Source organism: Pseudomicrostroma glucosiphilum (assembly GCF_003144135.1).
Source record: "Pseudomicrostroma glucosiphilum strain MCA 4718 unplaced genomic scaffold BCV69scaffold_15, whole genome shotgun sequence".
NCBI classification, from domain to species: Eukaryota; Fungi; Basidiomycota; class Exobasidiomycetes; order Microstromatales; family Microstromataceae; genus Microstroma; species Microstroma glucosiphilum.
Genome location: NW_020289927.1, coordinates 229520 through 249635, shown reverse-complemented (window position 1 = coordinate 249635; position 20116 = coordinate 229520). Strand labels below are relative to the sequence as shown.

The following is a 20116-nucleotide window of genomic DNA, read 5'->3' as shown; positions in this document are numbered from 1 at the left end:
CGCTGCGTCCAACACCATCAGACGACTCCTTCCTACTCCACTGCCATTGAACCGCATATATACCCCTTCTTCTCTTCTCCTCCCCATCAGATCCCTCTGCCATGAGCACCTCGGACAGCGACGCCGAGAGGCAGAGGCGCTATGCTGATGATCTACAGCTAGACGAGGTGAGTGGGCCGAGAGCACCGGTGATGGTGGTCTACTATGCAGCATAGCTTAGCGCGCTCTGCGTCTCCCAACTCCCTCCCACCTCGGGCGTACCAGGCGAAACTCACAGCAGCTGCTACCTCGGAACAAGGCGAAGTCTTTCTTTTACAATGGCTCGCAAAGGTAGAGACGGCGCTCACAAAGGCAGACGTAGTGAGTAGCCAGCAGCCACGGCGGAGCTCTCCTTGCACTCGGCTTCCTCCGCTCATACTCCCTCCACCCCTCCTGCAGTCCACGTTGCTGGCTCAACAAAGGGAGCTGGAGAAGACGCTCCTCCGCATCGTCTCACCTTCTTCCTCTGCCGCCGGCGAAAGCGATGGAACCTCCTCGCCTTCCCCCTTGCCTTCCTCCTCCTCCAAGGGCCGTACTCCTGCAGCTCAGATGCCCAAGCCTGGCCGCCCAGCAAGACAACTCATCGCTCGCTGTCTCATCCTGCTGCTGCAAAGAGCAGAATCGCGATCCCTCTTCGAGACCTCCCACTCCCTCTTACGCATCGCCGGGGAGGAGCCGACAAAGATCAAGCCAAACGTGGCCGAAAAGGAAGCCAAGGTCGCGGCCCTCTACATCCTCGGGGAGATCTTCGCAGTGCAGGGCCAAAATGTCATGTCCCTCTTTCTGGAGATTACGGCCCTCACACAGAAGCTCTTCAGAAGCAGCGCATCCCCAGTCATATTGCGCTACCATGCGCTCACATGTCTGCAAAAGGCTCTGCTCGTGGGAGCCAAGAGTCTCAACGATCAGCCGGCCAAGGAGATTGTCAAGAATCTGCGCTTGGGCTTGGCGGACAAAGCTGGAGCCATTGTCCGAGGCTGTACAGAGGTGAGCAGGATCAGTGGAGACCACCTTGCAAAGGCTACCTAGCTGACATCCTCTCCCCTTCTCCCTGACCACTCCCTCCCCTGCCCCTCGCCAGTGCATCTTGTCATTAGCCGACCAGACCGACTACCTCGCCAGTCGGAGCGAAATCGAAGCCGTCATCTCGCCAGCATTCAAAGCCCTGGAGACCGCCGACTACGTGACGAAACGCAGCTTATCTCGCCTCTGTGCTGGCCTGCTAGCTTCTACACAGGCGGAGAATTCTGCTCCCCCACCCCCGACTTCTGCAAAGCGGTCAGCCAAGAAGAAAAAGGAAGGCGCTGATGGCGCCGACTCAGAGGAAGAAGAGGCAGCAGCGCAGCAAGCTGCTTCAGCGGCAGCGGGGGGAGCTTCGCGGACACTCTTCTCCCCAGCAGAAGTCCTCGACCAGATTGCCCAGCCCTTTCAGAGATCATCGAGCTCCAAGCGAACTCGCGTTGCCCTCCTAGACGTCTACGCGACCCTCATGACAACACTAGGCATTACTTGGACGCAAGCCAACTACGCCCTCATCGCGCGTCATCTGATTGACGAACTTCCAAACCACTTCCGCTCCACTGCCAATCGCGCAGAGGTCTTGAGCTTACGAACAGGCATTCAGCTCATCTTACGCCGAATTATCGGGGAGCGCATGTTGGGGGAGCCTGCACAGGTCCTGGCAGTGCAAGAAATCTGTGAGAGCTTCATCAAGCGATGGCCGGTAGTGATGCCAGGCCAGCCAGCACCACCTTCAAAGTATACCCTCGTGATGGCCCTCAACGAAGTCGCAGGACTGCTGTCCCAACTGGGCACAGCTCCACCGCAGATCCTCGACGCCCTTTATGAACCCCTGCTGCGCTGTCTTGGACATCCCAGCCACTCTGTTCAAATTAGCGCAGCCTGGTGTCTGCGCGTCCTCTGCACTATCAACCCCAATCAGCTACCAACCACCGTCGCTGCTCTGATCGACACCGTCAAGAAAGACCTCGTGTCACTCGATACCGCAGGAGAACGCGGAGGTGCTGAGCTGACACGCAGAGCCGTCGGCCACGCCCGAGGCCTTGCTGCTCTCGTTGCCATCATCCCCTCGCGTCCTCTCTACACCTCCTTTGATGTCAGCTCACAAGTCCTCACCCTAGCCGTAGAGCTCCTCAAGAATTGCGGCAACCACTCCTTGCCAATCTCTGGCGTCGAGATTCAAGTTGCTTGGACTTTGCTCGGTGCTCTCATGTCGCTAGGACCCAACTTTGTTCGCTCCCACCTGCCCCAGCTTCTGCTCCTCTGGAGGAATGCCTTGCCGAAGCCTACGGCCAAAGACACGACGCCTGGCCCATCTACCCGTTCTGATGCCGAATGGGCCTTCCTGCTCCATGTACGAGAGAACACCCTCGGCTGCATCCTTGCCTTTCTCAATCACAACAGCCGCAGCCTTCTCACCTTGGACACTGCTCGACGCATTGTAGCCCTGCTAAGCAACACACTTGCATTCGTAGACGGCTTCTCCTCTCAGCATCCTCACCTCGCTCAAGAGGAGATCCCAGGCGCTGAACGCAGCTCCCTGACGCTGCTGGACCGCGAGCACATGCTTCGTCGCCGCCTGTTCCAGTGCTTCTCTTCCCTCTCCACCAACACCGCCATGGAACCCCTGCAGGACGCGCTCATCCCCGTCGCTCTCCAAGCGTTTGCCGAGCCAGACCGGTACGTTGGCACGGCTGCTCAGGCAGCCATTGCTGCTAGCGCGGGTACCTTCACCACACTGTGGGCCATGCAGGATGGCTACGGCTTTGGAGTGACAAGTCTGCAGCGAGACGAGGAGACTTTCATAGCCGAGGCATCTGGTTCTGAGCGCTACCGATCCACCAGTGCTACAACTCGCCCCGACCTTCTCAATCGTGACTCTATCGAGGCTCAAATTGACGCTTTGCAGAGGCGGCCTGTGCTGGGAGCAGCGGAGCACGATCCTCTCGTCCTCTTTGCCCGCTACGATGAAAATTCACGCAGTCAGCCTCCCCTGCCCCCGCCTCCTGCAACGGCAATGGTAGATGCTGCGTTGGAGCTCTTCGCCATCCTGCTACCCTTTCAGGCTCGCGATGTTCAGATCTCCGCCTTTGAGACGATGCTCGCCTACAGCCGCTCTTCGAAGCTGGACAGAAACCCTGGCAGGCGCGCTGCCATACAGATCAACGCATGCGTTGCCACATTGGGTGCATTGAGGGTAGCCATGCAAGGTGGAATTGGCATCGCAGGGAAGCGGCCGGCTGGCTTTAACAATGACCGTTTGACGACGGCCCTACGCGAGGTACTAAAAGATGCCCTTCTGCACGGCGATGCTGTCCTGCGCTCCGTCAGTAGCCAGACGTATGGGCGTCTTGCGGCAGTGGCTGGCTCTCATGCCATGTCGAGTCAAGTGCAATTCCTCGTCGACCAGGTCGTCAGCAACCGAGATCCGGATGCGAGAGCGGGCTGCGCTCTTGCATTCGGAGCCATCTACAGTGAGGTAGGCGGTCTTTCAGCAGGACCGCTGACGAAGACCATTGTCAATGTCCTCATGTCCCTGTCTAGCGACCCACATCCTACCGTCCACTACTCTGCTCTAGAAGCCCTGCGATACGTCATCGAAGCGGCCAGCTTGAGCTATAGTGCTTACGTCACATCAACACTGGGCATGCTCGTCAAACTCTACATGCTAGACACACATGAGCCAGAGGGCGGTAGCGCTGGTTCCGTCAACCTTCGAGCTGAATTGCCCGCTCACCAGGCCATTTGTCGGGTGATCAGTGCCCTAATCGGCGTATTGGGTCCCGACCTGCAGGAACCCTCCAAAGTCACAGCCCTCATCCACGCTCTGCTGCGCGAATTCTCGAAAGAAAAGGATGACGGAGCCGTCGTGGAGGCGACTAAAGCTACCCAACACTTCTGCCTCTTTGCAGCCGATCAGCTCGATGTCGAAGCTTACATCGGCCAGCTGACAGACCATTTACGATCAAGAAAGCGACCTCGCAAGCTCGCCGCCATTCACGGCTTCTATCAGCTTGTCCAACGTCAAGCGCTGTTGGTCAGCAAAGTTGGGGGCGATGCCTTGGTGGCTGACCTCTTCGCCCAGCTCGATCTGGAGCCTAGCATGGACGGAGTCCGAGAGGTGCTTCTCAGCTGGTTGCGTCAAACAGCCGACCTAAGTCCAGGCAGCTGGATCGACTTGTGTCAGCGTATCATGAGCAGAGTCGCCAAGGGTCCCAAGCCAGCGGCAACGACCGCAGCCGCTCCGCCGCCTGGCATGCTGCAAGATGAGGAAGCTGCTGCCATCGACCTGGGAGATGGAGGAGCTGGTAATGACGCAGCTGCTTTGCAGGGCAGTCGGTGGAGGACACAGCTCTTCGCCCTTCAATGCCTGCACGAAGTGTTCGCCGTCGTCCGCCGCTCGGGTCGACTCGAGCACTTTGCAGCTCCTCCTCCCAATCTATCGCCTCAACAAACTCGCGCCCTGATGAGCAGTCGTGTCACTGACCTCATCCGAATGGCCTTCACTGCTAGTACAGCCGCCAATGCAGAGATTCGCCTCGAAGGATTGGTGGTGTTGCAAGACGTCATTGAGTGCTTCAAGCTAGCCAGAGATCCCGACTTTGAGGAAGCGCTGCTGCTCGAGCAGCACCAGGCCCCTATTGCGGCGGCTCTTACACCTGCATTCCTCGCAGATAGCACACCCGAGGTACTTGCAGCTGCCGTGCGAGTCTGCGCCGTCTTCGTCGGATCCGGCGTGGTGCGAGAGGTGGACAGGATGGGCAGGATCCTCAAGCAGCTCGTGGCCGCCCTAACATCATGCATGGACCCCGAAATGCAGTCCCTGGGCGATGTCAAGGACCTCTCACCGAACGCTGCCGCTATGCTCAAGGTCGCCGTCTTCACAGCTTGGAGTGAGCTCGAGGTGGCGAGCGTCACGCAGGAGTACCTAGTACAAGTAGTGCGACCGCATTTGCCCTCCCTGGCCCCATACTGGATCGGCAGTCTCCGGGAGTATGCCAAGATTAAGATCGATCCAGATAGCTCTGCTGGCGGTATGGGCATGGACTTCATGAGCGGCAGCGCGGGGGCAGTCGTGGTCAATCCCAGCCTCGACTCACAGTACGCTGGTCTTGCCCGGGATGTCTTGTACCCTCATTACCAACAGTCTTGGTTCAAGATGCTACAGGCCATCAGTGTGTTGATGAAGCAAAACGATCCAATCGTCGCGCAGGCCATGGATGGCGAGGTCGTGAGCGCTACCTCTCCACCTCCGACGCCCTCCGCCTTCCGTAGCGAGCCGACCATCTTCTTCTTTGTACTCTATGGTCTGGCTTTTGAGTCACTCGCCTCCCACGTTGGCTCTACTTCTAGCAACGCCATCGAGGCTGCTCGACAGGTGCGGATCATGCAAGCTGCGCTCGATTCGATGTGCTGCTTGGCAAACCCAGTCTATGCGGGCACAGCGCTCTTGCAAGAAGGGCAGTTTGCGGAGCTCTGCAATCTGTGTTATCGCATCGTTATGACGGAAAGCATGAAGATCCAGCTAAAAGTGGTAGAGCTGATTGTGGCTTTGACCACAGGCTACAAGGAGCGTCTGCTGGATGGAGATGGGACGCCCACGTCGGCCGTCTCTCCGGCTGGCCCCTCCACTCTCCCTTCCAGCGCCAAGCTGACGCAGCTTCTCCGCATCATCGTCTCTGTCATCACCCGCTCTCGCCTTCAGCCGGGATTGGCAGACGACAAGGTTGTGCTCGTACGTGCTGCCTTCTCTGCATACTTCACCGTTGCAGACACATTTGGTCCCACGCTACAGGAGGACCTCATGTCCATCGCTCTCTACCTCTACTCCGATATGCTCCGCGACGAGCACGTCGAGGTTGACTTGGTCAGTCCGACGCTATCCACCCTCAAGGACATATGTGAGCGCTCAACGGCGACGATGCGACCATCGAGCGACGTTGTTCCTCGAGCTCTGCACGGCTTCCTGTCCTCCGCTCTCAACGCAATGGACGAGACTCGGGGCAGAGCAGGACAGATTGTCATCAACAAGACGAAGAATTGCCTGATGACGACGACGATTGTCCTCACCAGTCTTTCCGCCTCAGTGAAGCTGAGTCAAGCCGCGCTCGAGCATGCATGTTATCACATCACCTCAAAGATGGCCGCGGTTCACACGAGTGATGAAGAGCAACAGCAGGTGGCAATGACCGCTGCGCAGTGTGGACGCTCGCTCCTTCTCAGCTCGGGCAAAGGGAGTCCAGCGCTGCAGTATTGCGTTGGCCAGCTGCTTCCGAGTATGGTCGAGTACGCAGCAAACGTGGGATCACAAGGCAAGCTCACCACCGCCAGCCTGGGTGTCACAGCTGAAGCATTCAAGGCTTTCGAGGGGCTCTGCAGTGTTCTCCCTGACTCGCATCGCGGCAGACTCCTCACTGTCCTGCTGCCCACGCTCATCCTCAGTCTCGACCCCAACGCCCAACCTGCAGTGCCCCCCCTGCACACACTGGCAGTCCAGACGCTGCTTTCTCTTGCCTCACACCACCCTGTGGCATTCAAGGAGGCTACTGGCAGGATTGGAGGTGCAGAGCGAGAGACACTAGAGACCAGCATTCGCAACGCTGTCGAGGCTGCCAGAGGCGGCGGAGCAGGGCGTGCAGGAGGAGGGAGCGCTGCAGATGGCCCTCCGAGGTCAGCGGGCGCGTCAGGGAGTGGAACGCCCGGGGCTAGCATTGCTTTGAAGAGCTTTGGATGAGGAACGTAGAGCAGCACCGCGAGCAAATGATCTTATATTGAGAAGTTCAGGCAAAATGGGGTATGTGTAATTGATCTGAAGCGACTGCTGAGTGATGCAGCAGTCTCTAATGTGGATGATACAGAGGCGGTCGAGAAGCATAGGTGTACATGTACAATGAAATCACTGACCAAAAGGCAAGCGTCCAGAAGGCATCGCATAATACCGCCTGTCGCGTCCTTGTGGAGTTGCCGAGCACTACGCTGTGCCGCACTCAACGATATCCTCTCGAGTGAGGATGAGGCCTGCCTGACCCGCGATCTCGCTCGCGGTCTCTCGGCCGAGCATTGTGACTATTGCCGCCTGCCCTTCTCTCAGTAGTCTTTGATGAGGGCCGACTATCACCTCTTCGCCGGAAGGCGCCGCTGGGCTCACGATCCTCGTGCTCGCTGTCCGAGAACCCTTCAGACGCTGCGGAGCCCTCCTGATCTGAAGAGTAAGCATCCTCTCCTTCGTCCTGTTGCTCTAGGTCAGAGCGACGTTTACCCCGCCTTGCAGTGCTGCCGGCGTTGCCTCTACTGCGTGAGACGACTCTAGCCCCTCCTCCCTGCGCAGCGCTACCCTTGCTGCTGTGGCTGCCTCCTCCTCCACCACCTCCTCCCATGGCGAGACGTCTCGAAACCTCAACCTCGACTCGCAACTCGACGTTCTCCCTGCGCAGCCGCTCCATCTCCGCACGCAAGAGACGCTGCTCCGCCTTGAGTTCTGCATTCTCCTCGCGCATCTCCTCGTAATCCTCGCGCAGCCGGGCGGCGTCCTCTTGGCCTGCTGCTGAGGATGTGAACTTTTGAGCGGACCTGTTGTTGTTTTGACCTCTGCCCTGTCCTGCAGTCGAAGTCGCTGCAGACGCGTTGCCCTTGCCCTTGCCCGTTGCTGCTGCTGCTGCAGCAGGAGCCCTTGTCGAACGATCCACCTGAACATCTTTCTCAGCCCTTTTCCGAGCACGGTACTCTTGCTGGTAGAGACGATTCTGCTGTGCACGCTTGGCCTTGCGCTCCTCTTCGGTATCAAAGATGGGCTTGCGGCCAGCGTTGGATTGCTTCTTGACAGGCGAAGGAGTAGGCGACTCGGTTCTCCCATTGGGTGAGGAGCGAGACGGAGAAGGAGAGCGTGAAGGAGTGAGATCGAGCCTGTCTTGCTCGTCTCCAGCGCGACCTCCTGCATTCCTTCTAGAGCTAGCGTTCGAGTGACGACCCTTGTCACGTCGTCGAGCCGTAGCACGCCGCGTCGATGCATCTTCTGGGAGACTACGTGAGAGATCTCGCGCAGATTGTCTGCTCTCGTCCTCGCTGTCGTATGTGTCGGCCCTGCCCCTCTTCTTGCTCTTCCTTCCGGCTGCCGCACCTCCTCCCCGAGCATCCCAAGAAGGCCCTGCTTCGTCTCCAAAACGCAAATTTTCTGACGCCTTCTTCCTCGCTTCTGCTCGAGGTCCCAGTCTGCTCTCGCTGGCTGGTGAGGGAGAGACGGGTCCAGCTGCATTAATGCCAGTACGCGCAGTGGTGGCAGAAGACTGCTTCTCAGAAGCAGATCCCGTTGAGAGTCTCCTCTGAAGCGTTTGGGCCTTGCGAGGTGAAGAGCGAACAGATGCCGTAGCTGCAGCAGACTGGATAGGTTGGTGAGATACCGCTTGAGGCAGAGGCGACGGACGATTGCTGCTTGGTCCCGCCGGAGTTACAGCAAAGGGAGAATTGAGGAATTGGCTCATCTGCTCTTGCAGGGCATCCTGAATTCCCAGTGCGCCTGTGAGAGTCGTGGGATTGTACGACGGGTCCTTGTCCTCGTCATCCTCTTCGTCATCGTCTGCCGGGGTTGCTAGGGGTATCCAATTGAAGGGCTGATGATGCGGCGTCATGGAGCTGTATGAGACGTTTGGCATTGGGGATGGTCCAGCGGCAGACCTCCGCGGTTGAGGGATGACTCCTGACCAAGGCTGCTGGACACCGTCTGATAAGCCGTTGCCCGCCTGGACACTCTCATTCTGCATCTGCTGCTGCTCCTGCTGTTGCTGCTTCTTGATGAGATCCTTCAGAATAGGCACGAGACTGTCGATGCCCGGCTCTTGACTAGGCGTGGGTGGCTGATAGCCCAGTGTGGGCGCGACGGACTGTAGCAGCATCTCAAGGACCTGCGAAGGTACCTCTTGTCCTTCACCGAGGACCTTTGTCAAAATCTCAATTGCGGCTGAAAGATTTGGCGAGGCAGCTGGGACAGAATGATCCTGTTGTTGCTGTTGTTGCTGGTCCTGCTGGTGTGATTGTTGCTGATGACCATAGAGGCTGTGGTTCACAGGCGCTACAGACCCGTTGGGCGTGTACACCTGCTGTGGCAGCATGGACGTCCCAAAGTTGGCAGGCTCCACCTGCCGTTGGGAAGGTGGCGCTTCTTGCTGCTCCCCTATTCCTCCCGGTAGGAGCCAATTCTGGAAGAAGGCATTGGCATCAATGGCCGACCAATCTATGGGCGCGTCCTCCTCCACGAGGTCTTCATCCCCATCCTCGTCCTCGTCTTCGTCGTCCTCATCGTCATCAAAGGGCGAGCTAGCTTCCACTCTGGAGCCAGCGTTGGAGCCAGAGTCGGACTGTGACGCGGATGCTGAGTTGCGTTCTTCTACTGGTCTGCCCTGCGAGGTATTCGGTCTTGGAGACTTGCTGGGTGCCCTTGGACTAGACGCGGGATGAAAGCTTCGCTGACGAGAGGCCGAGGAAGAGACAGGTCCCGCGACGTCGTACGGACTCAGCGCCGACGCTTTGCGAGAGGTGGATGGAGACGCGCCGCTGGTAGAGAGGGGAAGCGGAGGCGCAGGAGCAAGCAGGTGGGCCAGCTGGGAGAGACCGCTGGGCGTGGGTGGCGGCTCGTATGGCATGCGATGAGTGTGAGCAGGCGGTGGCGGTGGTATGCTGGGTACGGCAAAGGCATGATGCGAGGGAGTGGCAAATACGGCGCCGGCGTCCCTCGCGCCATCATACCCATCCATCTCGCCCTCGCGCCCGCGCCCGCGCCCTTCTTCGCGAGACACCTTGACGTCTCTCCTGCTTGGGGAGGAGCGCTTCTTGGCTGGCGACGGTACCTTGACGCTTAGCAGCGCATCGTGAGAGGTGTCAGCGTCTGCAAGGGAGGAGCGCTCAGCGGAGGAGATGGGTGATGAGGGTCGCCTACCAAGATGAGAAGGGTCGACGGAAAAAGGTCGACTCCACCTCGTCTACGCGAGCGCGTCGGGCGGAAAGAGACTCCGCCTGGCGCACATGTATCGTCGCAGCCCCTCTCTGCACACCTCGTCACATCAGCCATTGTTCAGAGCGGGGCAACAAGGATGGATGTCTATGTACAAGAGCGCTTGTGGCAGGTATATATGGAAATGGTGGTGTCCCGCTCTAGTGGGTATATCCATCCTGGCCGCTACCTCGGATGCGGCTGGTAATCTACAGGCGCATACTGCTGCTGCTGCTGCTGGGCATAGTAGCCTTGCTCTGCATACCCTCCCTGATTCTGATATGGATGCTCTACATACTCTTGCTGGTATACACGTACATCACCGTGCCCAGAGTCTCCCGCTCCCTCGTACCCTCCATAGGCTTGGTAAACATTGATGGGCTCTGGATGCTGCTCATATGCCGGAGCCGGAGGTGGCCGGCTCATCAGCGGCTGAGCATTGGCCAAGGCCTCTGCAAAAGGATTTGAGGGCGGCCCTGGATTGGGCTGACTGGGCTGAGGCGGGTCGTACGACGGGCGCGAGATGGCCAGAGGCTGTGTCATTCCGTACTTTGCTTGCACGTCGGCCAGCGGGTTCACGTACGAGCCCGGTGGAGCGGGTGTGCCTGGAACTGCTGCCGTGTAGTTGTACTGGTCATCGTAGCCGCGATACCTGGCAGCATAGTCCTCATCTTGCGCTCCCTTGCCGTACGCGTCATCGTCAGGGTCCTCTCCCTCGACTGCGTGGAAAGGTCCCTCCGAAGCTCCTCCAGGATGCACAAAGGGCGGAATTCGAGGCCCTGCCTTGCGCGATTGCCTGAAGTTGAGCAAGAAGACAACACTGAGGCCAACGCATGCTAGCCAGCCCATCAAAAGGAAAGCAGTAGTTGCCCTTTTTGTGCCACAGAAGCTGCCCAGAGCCTTCTGGTAGTCATCGTCGTTCCCCAGCGATGTGGTTGCATGAGGGTCTTTTGATGGATCCTTGCAGGCTTTGGAGACCAGTGACGAGATGAGCTGGGTCAGACTGAGGAGCAAGCGGAAAGGAGGGCAGGTGTCAGCGTCTTACGTACACTCAGCTGCACAGCGTCTCTCTGATGTCCTTTTGCTCTTGACTCACGAGATGAGGAAGCCCACGGACAAGCACCACCCCATCAGCACAAAGCCCACTCGATCTTCCCTCAACGCCCTGTCAAACTGCGCCACCTTCTTCCCCTGCGTCCTTGCCGCCGCCAGAGGTGCTGCTGTCAAGATGATCATGACCAGCAGGAGGGAAGAGATGCAGAAGAGGAGAAAGCCAGAGAGACCAGAGGGCTTGCCAACCCACTTCTCCTGGAACACTGTAAGAGCGATGGCTAGGCAGAGGGCGATGAAAAAGGAGAAGAGTGCAAAGAGGCGAGTGTAGAACGTGACAGCTGTCAAGCGAGCCTGCAGAACATGGCAAAGTGGCAGTCACGGCGAGTGAACGAATGTCAGCACTCCTCAAGACCAAGGTCGCGACACTTCACCCCACTTTGTTTCACTTCTCTCCACCCGCTACTCACGTCCCTTGCTGCTCCTCTGCCATTGCTTGTAACAGTGGCACCATTGTTTCCTATCCCTTGAGAGTATTTCGTCTCGACGGCTTCATCACCATTTCCAGTTGACCCTTCTCCCAACCACAAGTATTTGGAAACCAGCCCCTTGAGACCCATTCGTCTGCTGATGTAGCTCTGAGTGCTGTCGGACTATATTGGAGCCGGGTATACAAGCAGAAGAGTGCTATCGGTAGGGAGCAGCGCAGACTCCTCTAATCGTGATTGCGAATAGTATGCGAGTGGTGTCAGGGGTATCGTGTATGCGTAGTGTTCGTGAGGATGATCAGTAGTCGGAAGAGCAGGAGGAGACACTGGCAATCGCGATGTAGAATTGTGAACAGGGGCCGCGGATGCAAATGGACACCAACACCGGCCGTGAAATTGAAGCTCCGCGCCGAGAGCAACACTTTGCGCGGGCCAAGCCAAGCACAGCCTCGTCGCGCCCAGGCCAAAGCCGGCTTCATCACCGATACCGCCGACGGTCAAGGTCGAAAGAGTCATGCGGGCGAGCAAGTGACGTGACGAGACAAAGCAGGTATTGGTATTGGGTATCCACATGACTCACGTCCATGCGCTGTGGCTGTCCTTCACTCGGGACTATCCGCCCTGTCTGTCCACACTTCATTCCTCGAGAAGCACTTCTACCCTGGCCAACTTTTCCCTCGCCGAGCGTTCCTTCCTCCGCACCACCTCCCTCTCGTACAGCACAGGACAGTCTAAGCTGACGCATGGACTCAACTCCACCCCAGTCAAGCCGGAACAATGGCGACAGACACTTTCGATGCCCTGCACCTTCTTTGTGCTGGCGGAGTGCTCAGCAAGAACAGAGTACATCGTCGCAGAAGCATCTTGCCGACAGTCCAGGCACAAATCTCGCTCTGTAGGTCGAGCGCAGTTCAAACAGACGTCGCGTTTGTAGTGGTCGATCAACGTCAGGCGCATGTCGTTTGTTGCCGATGCATGACTCGAGTTCGAGACTGGACGGGGCATCTCCTTGAACCAGGCTTCGACATCGGCTCCGAGCAGATTGAAGACGCGCTGCAGAGGTGGGATGATTCCGCGCTGGATATAGTACAGGGCGTTGAGCTGCAACTGAGGATTCGCGATCAGCTCATCAGGAGAGACTGCGAGATCGTTGAGCTTGGCTTTTGGCTCTCCTTGTGTGATGAAGTATGGCACCCTTTCAGCATGCTGAGGTTCGCTCCGCCTATCCCTCAGCATCTTTCGCGTCGAGACGGCTGCGCCGGGAGGTGGCACGCCATTCTCACTGTAACTGCCGAGCCTGACTTCCTTTGCGATCGTGAAGTTCTGAGCAGCGACTGCACCTTGAAGGATTGCCCTCCACTGCTTTTGGCAATACGACTTGACCAGACTCAGATCCTGAGTCGTGAAGAGGAGCCTGATGCATGCCTCGAGCATCTTCTGCAAGGCAGGGAATCCATCTCGCCTGACCGTCTCGATACCTTTGGCATTGAACTCCGGCACTTCCTCGTCCAACGCTTCGTATTTGAAGCCGACGTACCTCTTCTTCGCAAGCAGCACGCTGGGCAAGTACACCTTTTCGAATTTGAGCTTTATCGGTTTGGGATTCTGATGTGTGACGGCGTCTGCAATCTCATTGCCAATGCGGAATGCATCGTCCTTGCTGCGATCCGGCAGGTAGATAAATAGAGAGTCAGTATCTCCATACACAACTTGAGCTCCCCACTTTCCGGTCGCATGAATGAGCTCAATCGCCTTTTCAAGTGTCTCTCGGCCTGTTTGCACAATGGAGTCTGCAATCTCAACACAGGGCATGCGTCCCGAGAACGTGGCAGACGTGTAGCCGTACGTGACATTGGCCAGCAGCTTCAAAGAGAGCTGGCGTGCATTCTGGAGTCGCATGAAGGCCTTGTCGCTCTTCATTCCCTTGGTGCTGCCCTTGATCATCACTCTCGTATCCAAGATTTCGGTCAGCATCTTTGCCAACAAGCTCTTACGTATGTGAGGCTTCACATAGACGAGCCCGTTCGCGGAGATGTTGATATCGTCCTTGAGCAGGTTGAGCAACCCACTGGGCAGCTCGAGATTGACTATACCGAATTTGTCTGTCCCCTGGAACTTGCTTACTCTGCCAAGGCAAGTCGAGTAGCAAAGGTTGTGTGCGATCATGACTGACGGGTATAGGGATTGAAAGTCCAGCACGAGCAGTGGACCCTTGTAGAATGCCGACTGAGGCTCCATGATGAGTGGCAGACACTCGGCAGCATTCTGCTCAGCCACTTGCTTGGTGTTGGGAGAGGGCAAGAGGAAGCACTCCGGCTTCGCGATACGGAACATGACCGACTCGACCTTGAACTGCGATCCTCTCGAGATGACCGAGAAGAAGTCGATGCCATAGATGCGAGCGAATTCGGCTGTTCTGAAGACCAGTTCGGAAGTCTCAATGATCAATAGATCGGTCTCCACTCTCTCCACCCAATACTTCAAGACTTTGCCCATGTGATATGGTCTGCCAGAGGAGTACCACTCTGTCATTGCCGTGTGCGGAAATTTGGGCACTCTAGAGTGCAAGAGGTGAAAGACGATGTTTTCGTACGTGTAGACGTTGAGATTGAGCTCTCCCCTCATCAGCCGCCAGATGTTCAGGATATGTCTCCCAGTGATCTTCAGGGCAGAAGTCTGCGTCCAGCCCCAATTGTCGGCCTTGCCGCCGGCAGTGCCCGTCGACTGGTTGTTCACCCTGCTCAGCTCTGGGACAAGGTCGAATTCCAGCGTATGCCTGGCTCGATCGATGACGTAGCCCCAGGATCCATTGTGAATCTCAAAGCCCACGAGAATCTCGGGATCGAGTTCTCGCACCAAGTCGACCAGAGCGTTGAACATCTCCAGCTCGCTCTCAACGACAACGATTGGAAGGTGCGAGAGGCCGAGACGGTCGCCGATGATTGGTCGAGCGATATCAGGGCTGAGGATAATCATCCCTGTCCTCAGACCGGGTCTCGACCCTGTGTCGTCGAGGCCCTCGTCTTCATTCTGAAAGGAGTAGACTATAGCCTCGATGGGGTCTTTTGTTGGGTCCGGCAGCAATGTCCCGCGGGTGTTGGCATGCACCTCCAGTGCTAGGATAGTCATGTGCTGCTTCTCCCGCACTACATTTCGAGCCGGCTTTCGCTGACTCAGCTTGAAGCCAAAGGAGCCTCCCGAGGGCTGTGAGACTTTCGCCTGCGTGGCAGCCGCAGCTCTTCGTTGGCGAGCCCTCACGAGCTTGCGCTGCTTACGGCGTTGTGTACGTGACCAGCTCAGCACCTTGCCGCGGCTTGGTGGGGGCGGACCGTACTGCCACCACTTGGGACCCTCCGATGGCTTAGGCGGAGATATGAAAGGCGAAGCCATGTCCTCCCTGCGGGCACGAGCGGACATATTGCGAGCCAAAGACTTTGAGCCTCCCGGTGGAGTGACGTCAAACCCCTTCTCCTCGTCTTGAGCCCATTGCATGACAGGGAAGTCCGGTAAGTAGCGAATAGTCTTCGAGGCAAAGCGCCAGCTTCTCCCTGCATACTCGCGAGAGTAGGCCGGTACATCGACGGGGTTGCTATAATACGGATCCTGATAGTCGATGGCAGGGACCCCGAAGAGAGACATGGAGGCAGTCACCTCGAGCTTTGTTGGCGCAGGTACGGCGTAGGTCCACAGACCAGAGCGCGGAGCGGCAGAAGCGGCAGACGGACCGGGCATATCTGACCTTGCCGTCGCACTATTGCTGCTGCGCGTCGACGTCGAAGTCTGAGACGCCACCAATTGGGTAAGTGCAGGCACTGTGCTGCGGGGAGGTGTGGCCATCGTCGTCTTGCCAGTCATACCGCCCTTGCTTTGAGTTGCCGTCACTCTGTGAGCAGCTTGTGTCTGTGCAGTCTCCCTCCATTTCATTTGTGCAGTCAGATGAGCTTGCCACCATTCAGACGTCCCCATCGTAGCGGCAGGCAGACCGCCAGATCTCTGAGTAGGGAGACTGCTATGAAAGAGGGGCGAGGATGCGTCGACAACGTCTGCCGGACTGTCAGGAGAAGGAGGCCGCGAAGTGGATCCTTGTCGAAGCGGAGAGTGGAAGCGGACAGTATTCGTTGATGCAAGAGCCTTCGATGGAGTACGCAATGCAGACTTGGCATTACTGACGTTCGCAGGCGTCTGCCTATGCGGCGTGACCGGTGTTCTTGGGGTCGAAGATCGAAAACTGCGATCTTTGCGAGGTGTGCGAGGCTCTGAAGAAGTGTCATCCGCACCGTTATGCTCAGCTCCATCGAAGTCCTCGTCAAATTCGTCGTCAGAGTCTTGACCACCCAACTGCGCCTCCATTTCGAGAATATCACTCTGAAAGGCCTGAGTGCCGAAAAACTCTGCGTCCAGCTCTTCCTTTATGTTGTCTGACTGCGATCGAGCCTGAGAGCCTTGAGAAACAAAGTGCTCTAGATCAAAGAGCGTGCTTGGCGGTGGTTGTGTGGGTCTGCGACCCTTGGAGTCTGCCGAGCTCTCGCTATCTGGCACCTCGTGAGCTTTTCGGTGAAAGATCTCTACGCTGTCGAATGTTGTAGCGATGTGACGATCGAGAGGATGAGGCTTTGTGAAGTCTCTCGGCTTCTTCTTACCGCCTGCCCTCTGGTCTAATGTGATCCTAGCGTCCAGGAGCGCTCTCAATCGCTCTTCTGCCATCCACTGGGGCGCCTCTCCTTCACCCAGCACCCTTTGGTCTTTGGAAGGGTCAGGAGGAGGTGGCGTGGCAGGCAAGCCGGCCTTGATCCTTCTTTTGCCCTCTTCTTCCCACAAACCGCTCAGACTTGGCACGAGCGTTTCATTTGCCCCCAAGTCTGCATGGTCATCCTCATCAAAGTCGTGATGAATGGGTCGGGCATGAATGTTGCGGCGATTCAGCACGTACTTGGCAGCCGAGTCGATCTCTAATGCGCAGAAGGAGGTTCGGTGGACTCCCTCTGGTTGTACGAGAGACTTTGGCACTGTGTCCGTATCCCATCTCCAACCCTCATAGTCCCTGCCATTGGCCTCGGGCACGGGCAACCGAAATGATGCGTCTTGAAGATCTATGTAGTCACAGCCGAAGACATTGTAGTCCAACATGAATTGCAGCTGGTATCTGATGTGAACTTCATGGGGCTGAAATTCGGTTCTCATCACTCTCCCGCTCTGAAGGATCGTGGCCAGCCGGAAATTGTGACTCGGATCGACGAAAGATATCTTCAGAAAGTACCGCCAGCCAACATGGTAGCCGTAGAAGGGCGTACCTTTGACAAGATGAATGGCAGCAATGTGCTGGCGGCTCTCGGGTGTTGCTGGGTTACCGCGCAGAGAAGCTGTGATGGCGCCATTGAGCTCTGCTCCAAGTCGAGAGATGTAGAAGAGGACTTGATCTGGATCCAGACTGCCCTCGTATGGTACATAGCAGTAGGGAAATACTCCGTGGAGGTGCAGACATACTCTCTGTCCAGCTGGCGTTGCACCGAAGATCCTGAGGACCGGTACTTTGCGTAGCGACTCGCCTGGCGGCAAGAAGGCACAGTCTGTGCGGTCATGAGGCCCGGGTCTGCAGAGTACGTGATCGATATTGATCAGACGCACGCGTATCAGCGGAGGGTTGGGTGGCAGATACGCCGAGGTATCTCCGGTCTCATTGTGGACGCCGCCATTGCGTGTCTCACCAGTCGGCGGCCGCTGTGCGGAAGATGTGGAAGACGAGGCAGATGCTGAAGGGTTTGCCTTTGACGTGGTTGCACTGCTGCCGCCACTGTTTCTGGGTAAGGTCTCGGTAGCCGAGGAGGGCATGACCAGCGCGGCTATAGCTTCTCATTGTGCATGCTGGCTGCTATTGAGTACCACGAGAGGTGAGCCGTGGTAGGATGTAGTCATCGCGGCCGAGTATCCGTGCCTCCCCACTTCCGTGTGGGAACTGTCAGGCCGCGTCGGGGCTTGAATATGTCTCTTAGCTCCACTGGACGTCGCGCGGTGCTTATCCGCCTGGGCCTCGCTCACGCCAGCCATTCACTCATCCCGGCGAGCGTACACACACACACACACGCACACAGGCAGGATACACACTCATCTACCATCCCCTTCATCGTTAATCCTTCTCGTCCTCACCGCCAACTCCACCAGACCCCTTACGACTGTGCTTGTTGCTCTCCTCTTCTGATCAGCAAGACCTGGCGCTCGCTTTCACGACTTCACTACAGCACCTTGCCTTGTCCTCTCTCTTCTGGGGCAGCCGGACTCGCTCGAACGCGCTCCACCTCTAGAACAACGTTTCCGTATACCAAGGGTCAACGCCTACTACGTGCACGAACATGGATCAGGACGACCAACTGTACCCCATTGCCATCCTCATCGATGAGCTCAAGTCGGACGATGTCACTCTGCGTCTAAATGCCATTCACAGGATCTCCACCATTGCCCTCGCTCTGGGTCCGGAGAGGGCTAGGGACGAGCTCATTCCTTTCTTGCAGGACTCCCTGGATGATGAAGATGAAGTTCTGCTCGCCCTCGCACAGGAGCTCGGATCTGGCTTCGTAGAGTACCTGGGAGGACCTCAATATGCCCACCTCTTGCTGGGACCCCTTGAGAACCTAGCTGCAGTAGAGGAGACGGTGGTTCGAGAGAAGGTAAGCAAGGCGATAGGGCATGTCGCGAAATCGCCGTCATAGGACTCACTCGCTGACTCTTCTTGTATCATCTTTTGATTCTACTTCTTCTCCACAGGCATCAGAGTCCATCACGAAAGTAGCAGAAGTCATCTCAGAGTCACAAATCGAGGAGCATTATATCCCCCTCCTCAAGAGGCTCTCTGGCGGCGATTGGTTCACATCGAGGACAAGCGCAGCTTCTCTGTTCGCTGCCGTGTACGGAAAAGTGGGACAGAAGACACAGGAGGATCTGAGGAAGATGTTCGGCGCCCTTTGTAATGATGACACGCCCATGGTCAGGAGGGCAGCAGCCAGGGATCTTGGGGTAAGTTGGCGTAGTAGTGTCGAGGACGTCAACGTCACGAGGAAACGAAAGCTGACATGCCCTACCCTGTTGCGACACATAGGCCTTCGCCAAGAATCTCTCGAAGGAGCTCGTCGTCTCAGATGTGATCCCCCTTTATCGCAAGCTCTCCACTGATGACCAGGACTCGGTGAGACTTCTGACGGTACAGGACCTGATCGCAATTGCCGAGGTCCTAGATCACGCAGAGACAAAGACCTATCTTCTGGCTTCGATCCGAGGAGCAGTCTGGGACAAGAGCTGGAGAGTGAGGTACATGGTAGCGGACCACTTTGTCAAGCTGGCTTCTGCTGTAGGCGAGGATGTGGTTCGAGATGACCTGGTCCCTGCCTTTGTTGCACTGCTTAAGGACAACGAAGCCGAGGTGCGAACAGCAGGAGCGGGTCAGATTCCAGGCTTTGCAAAGCTGGTGGACCAGGACATCATCCTGGCTCGCCTGATGCCTTGCGTGCGTGAGCTCTCTACAGACAACTCGCAACACGTACGAGCCGCCCTCGGTACCCAGATCAGCGGTCTCGCTCCCCTCCTCGGCAAGGACGCTACAATTGAGCACCTCTTGCCCTTGTTCCTGCAATTGCTGAAGGACGACTTCCCAGACGTGAGGCTCAACATCATTTCCAAGCTCGAGCAGGTCAACGAGAGTAAGTAGCGCTCACAGACGTGGAAGAGCGGCCGTCACTGCCCTCCGGCATATGAATGAGCATCTTCTGACGACCTCGGTCTGCTTTCCCTCTCAACAGTCATCGGCATCGACCTCCTCTCACAATCACTTCTCCCTGCCATTGTGGAGCTTGCCGAGGATAAGCAGTGGCGAGTGCGTCAGGCGATCATCGAGTACATTCCTCTCCTGGCAAATCAGCTGGGCGTGGAGTTCTTCGACGAGCAGTTGAGCAATCTGTGCATGTCGTGGCTGGGCGACACAGTCTTCTCTATCCGTGAGGCTGCCACGATCAACCTCAAGAAGCTGACGGACGTCTTTGGTATTCAGTGGGCTCGACAGACGATCATTCCCAAGGTGTTGCAGATGGGCGTGCACCCCAACTATCTGTACCGGATGACTACGATCTTTGCCATTACCACCATGGCTCCTTCGCTGAACACGTCGGCGATTACAGACTCTGTGCTGGCTACGGTGCTTTCGCTGGTGGAGGACCCCATTCCCAACATTCGCTTCAATGTGGCTCGAGCATTCGAGGTATTGGCCTCTGTGTTGAGCCAGGAGCCTCAAGGACGAGGTGTGATCAGCAGCAAGATCATTCCTGCACTGGAGAAGCTCAAGGAGGATTCAGATGCAGATGTGAGATTCTTTGCGGGTAAAGGTCTGGAGGTAGCCCTGGTTGCTCAAAACGAGGCAGTTGCGATGCCGTTGCCTGCTGTGACGGGTACGAATGCGGCTGCCGAGGTGGGAGCGGGCTTGACGAAGCCTCTGGGCCAGTAGACGAGGAGTAGAAGAAGAAGCGAAGCTCAAGGGGGATGGACGTGCATTTGG

At 57.2% G+C, this 20116-nt stretch overlaps 3 protein-coding genes across 3 annotated transcripts; 2 read left to right on the top strand and 1 right to left on the bottom strand.

Moving 5' to 3' along the window:
- Positions 1 to 22: 22 nt before the first annotated feature.
- BCV69DRAFT_68642 (ARM repeat-containing protein) lies at positions 23 to 6920 on the top strand. The gene is made up of 4 exons (XM_025495446.1): positions 23 to 167; positions 265 to 360; positions 439 to 1026; positions 1121 to 6920. The coding sequence occupies exons 1-4, from the start codon at positions 102 to 104 to the stop codon at positions 6791 to 6793; spliced, it is 6423 nt and encodes a 2140-aa protein (XP_025345786.1). The 5' UTR covers positions 23 to 101; the 3' UTR covers positions 6794 to 6920.
- On the bottom strand, positions 6802 to 17489 carry BCV69DRAFT_314509 (hypothetical protein). The gene is made up of 5 exons (XM_025495121.1): positions 12370 to 17489; positions 11563 to 11745; positions 11139 to 11446; positions 10233 to 11045; positions 6802 to 9984 (listed from the first exon to the last, which is right to left on the bottom strand). Exons 1-5 carry the CDS (start codon positions 17407 to 17409, stop codon positions 7047 to 7049), a joined length of 9282 nt encoding a protein of 3093 aa, XP_025345785.1. The 5' UTR covers positions 17410 to 17489; the 3' UTR covers positions 6802 to 7046.
- Positions 17490 to 17683: 194 nt separating this feature from the next.
- Positions 17684 to 20103, top strand: BCV69DRAFT_284929 (putative ser/thr protein phosphatase 2A regulatory subunit A). The gene is made up of 4 exons (XM_025493225.1): positions 17684 to 18242; positions 18340 to 18588; positions 18671 to 19268; positions 19368 to 20103. Exons 1-4 carry the CDS (start codon positions 17928 to 17930, stop codon positions 20063 to 20065), a joined length of 1860 nt encoding a protein of 619 aa, XP_025345784.1. The 5' UTR covers positions 17684 to 17927; the 3' UTR covers positions 20066 to 20103.
- The last annotated feature ends 13 nt before the right edge of the window (positions 20104 to 20116 follow it).

Coding starts and splice junctions, on each gene's coding strand:
- BCV69DRAFT_68642 (XM_025495446.1), top strand. CDS start 102: ATGAGCACCTCGGACAGCGACGCCGAGAGGCAGAGGCGCTATGCTGAT. Junction 168..264: donor ATGATCTACAGCTAGACGAG/GTGAGTGGGCCG, acceptor CGGGCGTACCAG/GCGAAACTCACAGCAGCTGC. Junction 361..438: donor CGCTCACAAAGGCAGACGTA/GTGAGTAGCCAG, acceptor CCCCTCCTGCAG/TCCACGTTGCTGGCTCAACA.
- BCV69DRAFT_314509 (XM_025495121.1), bottom strand. CDS start 17,409: ATGCCCTCCTCGGCTACCGAGACCTTACCCAGAAACAGTGGCGGCAGC. Junction 11,447..11,562: donor GCAGAGGAGCAGCAAGGGAC/GTGAGTAGCGGG, acceptor CATGTTCTGCAG/GCTCGCTTGACAGCTGTCAC. Junction 11,046..11,138: donor TCCGTGGGCTTCCTCATCTC/GTGAGTCAAGAG, acceptor CTTGCTCCTCAG/TCTGACCCAGCTCATCTCGT.
- BCV69DRAFT_284929 (XM_025493225.1), top strand. CDS start 17,928: ATGGATCAGGACGACCAACTGTACCCCATTGCCATCCTCATCGATGAG. Junction 18,589..18,670: donor CAGCAGCCAGGGATCTTGGG/GTAAGTTGGCGT, acceptor TGCGACACATAG/GCCTTCGCCAAGAATCTCTC. Junction 19,269..19,367: donor GCTCGAGCAGGTCAACGAGA/GTAAGTAGCGCT, acceptor CCCTCTCAACAG/TCATCGGCATCGACCTCCTC.